At 41.1% G+C, this 7,831-nt stretch overlaps 1 protein-coding gene across 1 annotated transcript; it reads right to left on the reverse strand.

Moving 5' to 3' along the window:
• Positions 1-4,564: 4,564 nt before the first annotated feature.
• Positions 4,565-7,608, reverse strand: LOC114155473 (uncharacterized). The gene is made up of 2 exons (XM_028035375.1): positions 5,412-7,608; positions 4,565-4,871 (listed from the first exon to the last, which is right to left on the reverse strand). Exon 1 carries the CDS (start codon positions 7,385-7,387, stop codon positions 5,960-5,962), a length of 1,428 nt encoding a protein of 475 aa, XP_027891176.1. The 5' UTR covers positions 7,388-7,608; the 3' UTR covers positions 4,565-4,871; positions 5,412-5,959.
• Positions 7,609-7,831: the final 223 nt, after the last annotated feature.

Genomic DNA, 7,831 nt, shown 5'->3' on the forward strand with positions numbered 1-7,831 from the left:
CACATGAGCGCTGGGTCAACAGATTATTACGAAAAGGTACATTTTAATTTGTTTAATAAAAGAATTTACAAAGGGAAACATCCAATATAGATTTCTCATCGTCAGTGGTATATTTCAATTATTTCTGCTTATGTGCTTAGATAAGATGCTTATGCCGTCTCTGTTTTAGGAGTGACATGACACAAAAACTATGACAGATGTAGTTGATGTCCAAATAAATAAATAAATTTATTGTACATGTTCTCAATTTTATGAGAACATGTACTTTGAGTTTCCATTAGCTGTAGACTTAATCCTCTAAAGTGTCAGATAAATTCTTGAAATATATCTATTTATGTTTAGTGAGTCTATATGGCAGTTTCCCCTTATAGCTTTTAAATACTGAAACAAATTAAATTTATTGAAATGTACCTTTGATGAAATATTCCTTTTCCACAAAATTCAAAGGAAACTACATTGTGTCAGATATTTTATTTTAATTTCCAAATATTTTATAAACAACAAATAAATCACATTATTATTATTATTAATAATAATGATGATAATAATTATTATAATTATTCTCAGAAAATTTTAAATCATATCAAAGTATTATAATAATAATATAATAATAATAATACTAATAATAATAATAATAATAATTATTATTATTATTATCTATCCATCTATTTTCTGTACACCCTGGTCCCTAGTGGGGTTGGGAGGTGCTGGTGTCCATCTCCAGCGAACGTTTCGGGCGAGAGGCGCGGTTCATCCTGGACAGGTCGCCAGTCTGTCGCAGGGCAACACAGAAACAGACAGGACACACAACCATACACACTCACACCTAGTGAAAATTTAGAAAGACGTATTAACCTAACAGTCATGCTTTTGGACAGTGGGAGGAAGCCGGAGTACCCGGAGAGAACCCATGCGTGCACAGAGAGAACATGCAAACTTATATCTTCGTGGCGCGGTCCATGCTAGCGAAATTAAGTTAATATGTTAACTTAAGTTCGGAAGCATGGCCACGTCCAGACCACACCTCTAATTAGAATATAATTATAATTATGTATTTATCTAATTTCATCCCTTTGTCCCATCCGTCCATTTTCTTACACCCTTATCCCATTGAGATCTGTGCTGGTGCCCATCTCCAGTGGTCAACTGGTGAGAGGCAGGGTACACCCTGGACAGGTCGCCAGTCCATCACAGAGACAAACAATCATATACACACAAACGCAGACCTAAGGAGAATTTAGAGAGACCAATTAACCTGAACACATTTCATGTTTTTGGACTGTGGGAGGAAGCCGGAGCACCCGGAGAGAACCCACGCCTGCACAGGGAGAACATGCTAACTCCATGCAGAAAAAAGGCCTGGAATTGAGCCCAGGACCTTCTTCCTGCAAGGCAACAGTGCTACCAACTGCGCCACTGTGCATCATGCCTTCTTTAATAAATCTTTAAACTTATCTCTTTGCGGTGTGGTCTGTGCTTGTGAAAGTCAACATGTTACCCCCACACTAAGTCTTCACTTCTTCACCTCCCTTGATCCCCTAATTCCCCCATCCTTTCATCCCTTCTTCAATAAATCTTTAAACTTCAATCTTTATGAGGTGGTCCTTCCAAGTGGATTGCAAATCTTCATCCATCCATACATCCATCCATTATGGTGAGAAGCTTCATGATCTTGGCCCCTAGCATAAACAAGCGTTACTCATTTTCTTCAGCAGGCTGCTTTCTCTTCCATTTTTCCGGTTTCTTCAAACCCAGAGCATGTCGAAGCTTTTTCAGAAAAGGCTTCTTTACCGGGAGGGGAGCCTGTGCTTCGGCAATTACCTCCTGATCCTTCCTTTTTAGCTCCTCAGAGAGCTTATAATTACGTGAAAGTTGGCGTTCTATTTCAGCTGTTGACGCATCCAGCTCTTTCCTGTATTTGACTTCATTTAAAAAGAGGTCGCGTTTAACTCCATCCAGCTCCTTCTGCAGCATGTTCTTCTCCGCGTGGAGGAATTTGGCCCTTTTTCCGTTACGTATCTCGACCTCTGCATGACGATATCTTTCATCTCTATGCTCCTGCTCCATTGTTTCTATTTCTTTTCTAAGGGCTAAAATTTCAACTTCAAACTTCTGGACCATTTCTAGACTTGCGTCTTTGGCTTGGTCCAGCTCTTTCTGGATGCATCTCTGTGCCTCTAGGGAATCGTCTTGAACTGAAGTCATTTTTTGATTAAGAATTGCATTCTCAGCTTGCAACTCTGAGTAAAGCATTTGGTTGATTTTCACTATCTCTGCATGAGATTCTCTGTCGTCGTGCAGCTCCCTCTCCAGTGAACATATCCGTTTCTTATGAGTTAAAACATCCATTTCAAATTTCTTTGTCATTTCCCGGTTTGCCTCTTTGGCTTGGTCCAGCTCTTCCTGGATGCATCTCTGTGTCTCTAGGGAAACGTCGTGCACTGCAGCGATTTTTTGACAAAGAATTGCATTCTCAGCTTGCAGCTCTGAGTAAAGCAGTTGGTTCATTTTCAGTATCTCTGCATGAGATTCTCTGTCGTCTTGCAGCTCCCTCTCCAGTGAACATATCCGGTTTTGATGAGTTAAAACATCCATTTCAAATTTCTTTGTCATTTCCCGGTTTTCCTCTTTGGCTTGGTCCAGCTTGCTCTGGAGACATGTCTTCAGTTCTGTACTCTGTCCTGTGTTTCCATCTTTTATCATCTTAAAAAACCTCTTGCTCATATTTGTTCGAGAGTTAGCTGTTCTTTCTACGTCCAGCTCTTCCTGTAAAGTTGCCACCTGTTCTGACAGATTAAAAATGTCAGTTTCTAGCTTAGCAAGGACTTCCTGATATAAGGCCGTACTTGACTGCATTTCTCGCTGTAAAAGTGCCTCTTTTTCTTGAGAAGATTGTAGCTGATATTGGAGGGCTTTATTTTCCATGAGGAGCTCAGAAAACACGATGTCCTCACTGGCATTGGATCCTTGTTTTGCTTCACGGCACACGCCAACGTCGTTTTCACTAAACTCGCATTTTTTTAGTTTGAGTTTCGCGTCATGCAGTTCTTTATCCAAGTTGTTTGCTCTTTGGCGTTCCTCATTGAATCTGGCTCTTTCTGAATTCAAGAGCATCTTTAGCCTGTTAATTTCCTCCTCCAAGGAATCACCGCTTTGGGTATCTTTGCCTTCAATCCAGGCATCCTGACTATGCTTGTTCTTCCGTCCATCTTCCTGGCATTGAATCTCCTCTTCAAAGAATTCCTTATTCTGAGTCTCCATTTTTCTCAAAAACTGTCTCAAAAATTATCCAAACAGGGTTTTCTGTAGAAGCAGTCGTCACTGGACCTTGTGCTTTCTGACAAGCACAAGAACTAATCACTGAACTTCAAGTGAAGTTCTGTGGTGACATCACAACATGTCTTGTGACATCATAGGATTGTCCAGGCTATGGTAACCTTTGACAGTGTTCTAGAATTCTGCACCTTGTTTATTTTTAAAAAATGAACCTGTAATGAAGAGATCTTCATTATTCTATTCATCTATTTTTACTTAAATCACTGTATAGCACTTTTAAAAGCACTTTTTGCACTTTGTTAACAAGCACTTTATTTAGCACTGCACTTTAAGCATAGATTTGCACATAAATAGCAATTTGCACACAAGAAGTCTTAATTGTATTTATTGAGCATTTTTAGAGATTAGCATGCAGCCTTTTGTTCTGGGCTCTGCACAGCTGCTCCTCATTGAGAGGTGAGGTGGTTGCCTGTGAAGGGAGGATAATTGTTATTCAGAGCAATGAGCTACTGGTGGGTAAAACTGAGCAAATGTTTGTGCGTAATCTGTTAAGTGTGGATTTCTAATATGAAGTGACTCACCTGTCTTGTCTTGTCCAGGGTGTTTGGACAAATACCGCCCCAGGGGTCCAGACACCACGTATAGTTTCCGGGAGCGGCCATTGAAAAGTGTGTGTGGGGGGAGGAGATTGTTTATGGGTTTGTGGCGTTTCATTATGGTGTACTGTAATGATAAAACATAAAATATTTATAAAAAGTGGAAATATTTGTATTTAGTAAAAGGTATTTTATTTAAATAGCTGGAGATTGGTGAATTGAGACTCCCCTGTGAATTAAAGGTGGTTTGGTCGGTCACAGCTGGGACTATTTAAGGCTGCAGTTTCACCTGTGAAGTGTTGTTGATGCTGTGTGAAGAATAAACCACTGCTGTTTCCACCTGACTGCCTGAGCTTTTCGTCCTCACTGTAAAATCCAACCGCAAAACGCCGCCTTGTTACAGAATGAAAATTAATAAAGAGTTCCAACCATGTTTTATACAAATAATGAAATGAAATGAAATCATCCAAAGTTTCTGTACTTTCTGTGCTTTTTATTCAAGAATATGATCTGATAACATTATCTTGAGTTGATTTTTACACTTTTATATCCTCATTATAAAGTAATTACTAACAGTCTGGTCTCGCTGAGAAGCAGCAGTCCTGCTCACCTCCCTCTGCCCACCCTGGACATTTTGAGCCGTGACGTATTTACTTTCGGGAGGACGTGATTTTTCACACAGGTGCTTTATCTGCTTGCCAGTGCGACTATTTGGGGAAGATAAGCTGCGCCTCTTCACTCCTGAGCCGTTTTATGTTTCTTCCTTCAGCATCCTCACTGGTTGACGCGCAGTTTTAGTCTGTGCAGCCAAAAAGAAAAAAGAGGAAACAAATTGCTACTTCTGCCTGCGAGTTTGTGAATAACTCTTGAGATTTTTAGGGCACCTTTTCCAAAGCAAAAAGATTTTAGACAGACAAGGGCTGAAAAAGATGCTTTATTGTTCTAACCAAATAGTTCACTCCTTGTTCTTTGGATGCCTGGCTTTTCCTGCTGTGACCTCTGTTGTGAACGCAGAAGGTAAGACAATATTTTAAACTTTTATTGCTAATGGAGTCATATTTTGGAGACTTTTTAAGGCAGTTTTCAAAACATCATTTTAGGTGCATGCCAAAACATAAAAAATAAAAATGTAAGCGATAAGAAATAGTGACGCACAAAACGTCCACTTTTGCACCCTGGTGAGCAATAGTTTGGTACACTGTAAAACACAAACTGTTGGGATAATAACAGTGACAAAAATGATCCAAGACATTTAAAATGGAATAGTTTCACTCATCACATTGAGGTGAAATTGCATAAATGTTACCCCAAAGGACCTCTAAGTTATTTCATTTATCAAATTTCAAAATGACAGAACAGGTTAAAATATAATTAGTATTAAAGATATAACTTGCTGTTTTCTCTTTTGCAGTAGAATCACAATTAAGAACAATTGTTTCTTTTATAATGTAATCTTGTGGTAAAAATGAACAGAAACGAAAGCTTGGTTTTTAGTTAATGTATGAAATATGACTGAAATAATACTGTCATGTCCTCAACCTCCAACGCCTTGCCGGAGTCGACACTCAGCTAAACTCCTCTCCAAAGGATCACACAGACTAGAGCGCTTGCGTTGAGTCTTTAATGAAGCCAGATGGAGTAGGTGTAAAACTATGAAATAAACATACAAACTTTGAATAATACACAGTAGCAGTTAATACAGCACCCACAAGTATACTCGGTCGCTACAACGAAAGTATTAGCTCAAAGCCGTAAGTTCTCACAAAGCGGTATTGCATTTACAAATGATTAACTTATGCTTAAATAACGAATATTAACATAACTCTTATACGTGCCGACAGTGCTTTCTAGGACCAACTGTATAGGAGTAGCCGTGTTACCGGAAAACCATGCGTTGCATTGTCCTGACTTGTCTGCTCTCTAATGACGTCATTAACGCCCGACTCTTAGAGTGATGTACATAAATTTCACCACTAGATGGCGACATTGAACGCTTAAATCTTATAACCTGTAGAATGTCAACTGACATAACATCACACTCCCCGTCTGAAACTACGAAATTTCACATAACACAAAATCAACAACCTTTACACTTGTGAAGCAATAAGCAAAACCACATCACATGCAGGTCTTAAGAACAGCTTAACACAGTCTACTTTCGGTACTTTAATTTGAACTTTCCGAACAAGTCCATCTTTACTGGGGAACACCTCAGTAATGATGCCCATAGGCCAGACATTACGTTTCACCGCATTGTCTCTTAGGAGCACAACATCTCCTGGTTTCAAACTTCTGTGCTCAGATGTCCACTTCTTGCGAGGTTGCAGAGTAGATAAATACTGCTTGCGCCATCTGTCCCAGAAGGTGTCAGACAGACTTTGCACTCTGCGCCATTGCTGTCGGGACAAGTCCTTGTCCTCCAAGTCTCTCACAGGAGCTGGACAAGGTCCCACTTTCTGCGTCAACAAAGTGGCAGGTGTAAGGATGAATGGATCCATAGGATCGTAGGAAACAGGAATCAACAGTCTGTTGTTGACGATAGCTGCGACCTCTGCCATGAAGGTCACGAGCACCTTGTGTGTGAGTTTGGAAGTTCCCATCTGAAGGAACATTGAATCCAAAATGCGGCGTGTGACACCAATCATCCGTTCCCACACTCCGCCCGTGTGAGAAGAATGAGGGCTGTTGAAGGTCCAAGTGCAGTCGTGATCTGAAAGAAATCTCTTCACAGATGTTTCATCAATATTTGAAGGAATTCCTAGGACTTTTGAAGCCCCGATAAAGTTAGTTCCCCTGTCAGAGCGGATGTGCTTCACTGGTCCTCGGACGGCCAGGAATCTTCTCAATCCGTTTATGAAACTGGAGGTATCCAAGGATTCAATGACCTTGATATGGATAGCTCTGACACTTAAACGTGTGAACAAAATAGCCCACCTCTTGCTCTCTGCATGACCTCCTCTTGTCCGTCGGGCAGATACAGACCATGGACCAAAAACATCTAGGCCGATATTAGAGAACGGTGGTTCCGTGCTGAGTCTGTCAGCCGGGAGATCTGCCATCTTTTGAACTTCACACTTTCCTCTGAGCCTTTTGCATGTGACACATTCAAAGATGAGTTTACTCACGCATCGTTTGCCACCCAGGATCCAAAAGCCTGCAGATCTGATAGCTCCTTCCGTGAAGTGCCTCCCTTGATGTTGAGCTCCTACATGGTAGTGACGAACTATCAGGGTGGTGACATGATGACGTCCAGGTAGAATTACCGGTCTTTTCTCTGCAGATCCTAAGTTCGCTTCCTGAAGACGACCTCCGACCCTTAGAACTCCTTTGCCGTCAATGAATGGATCCAACGACCACAACGGGCTGCTCTTTGGAATGCGTTGATTAGCAGCAATCAATTCCAGCTCTCCTCCAAAGACTTCCTGCTGAACAGATCTGAGAATTATTGTAGTACTGTCTTTGAGAATGTCCACTGAAAAGTGTGGTGAGCACAAATGCCAGCCTTTACACTCCATTGAAAGGTCATCTCGTCTCTTTTGGAAGCACTGAGTGATGTGAATCGATCCTCCAACTGTTCTAACAACTGCTCTCCAACATGAGAATCGCTCAAAACGATGAGAGCCGAGAGGCTGAGACACTACTGTTGTTAGAGTTGTCACCTTCTTTATGTCTGGATCGTATTCTGGATCCAAAAGCTCATATGTTTGCTTTACAACTGATGAGACTTCATGTTTGGATAGAAACATGCTTTGCCGTCAATGAATGGATCCACTGGTCCAGACCAGTGGTTCACTGGTCCAGACCAGTGAACCATATTGTGTTTCTCAACAGTTCTGCTGGAACAGGTCGTGTAGCAATGTCTGCAGGGTTGTGCTCTGTGTGCACATATTGCCATTGCTGAGGCCGTGTGCTGCGTCTGATTCCCTGGACTCGGTTGTGAACAAATACATGAAATCTCC

Source organism: Xiphophorus couchianus, chromosome 13 (genome assembly GCF_001444195.1).
Source record: "Xiphophorus couchianus chromosome 13, X_couchianus-1.0, whole genome shotgun sequence".
NCBI lineage: Eukaryota > Metazoa > Chordata > Actinopteri > Cyprinodontiformes > Poeciliidae > Xiphophorus > Xiphophorus couchianus.

Bases quoted from the DNA above. Each gene is read 5' to 3' on its own strand.
- LOC114155473 (XM_028035375.1), bottom strand. From the start codon at position 7,387: ATGGAGTGTAAAGGCTGGCATTTGTGCTCACCACACTTTTCAGTGGAC.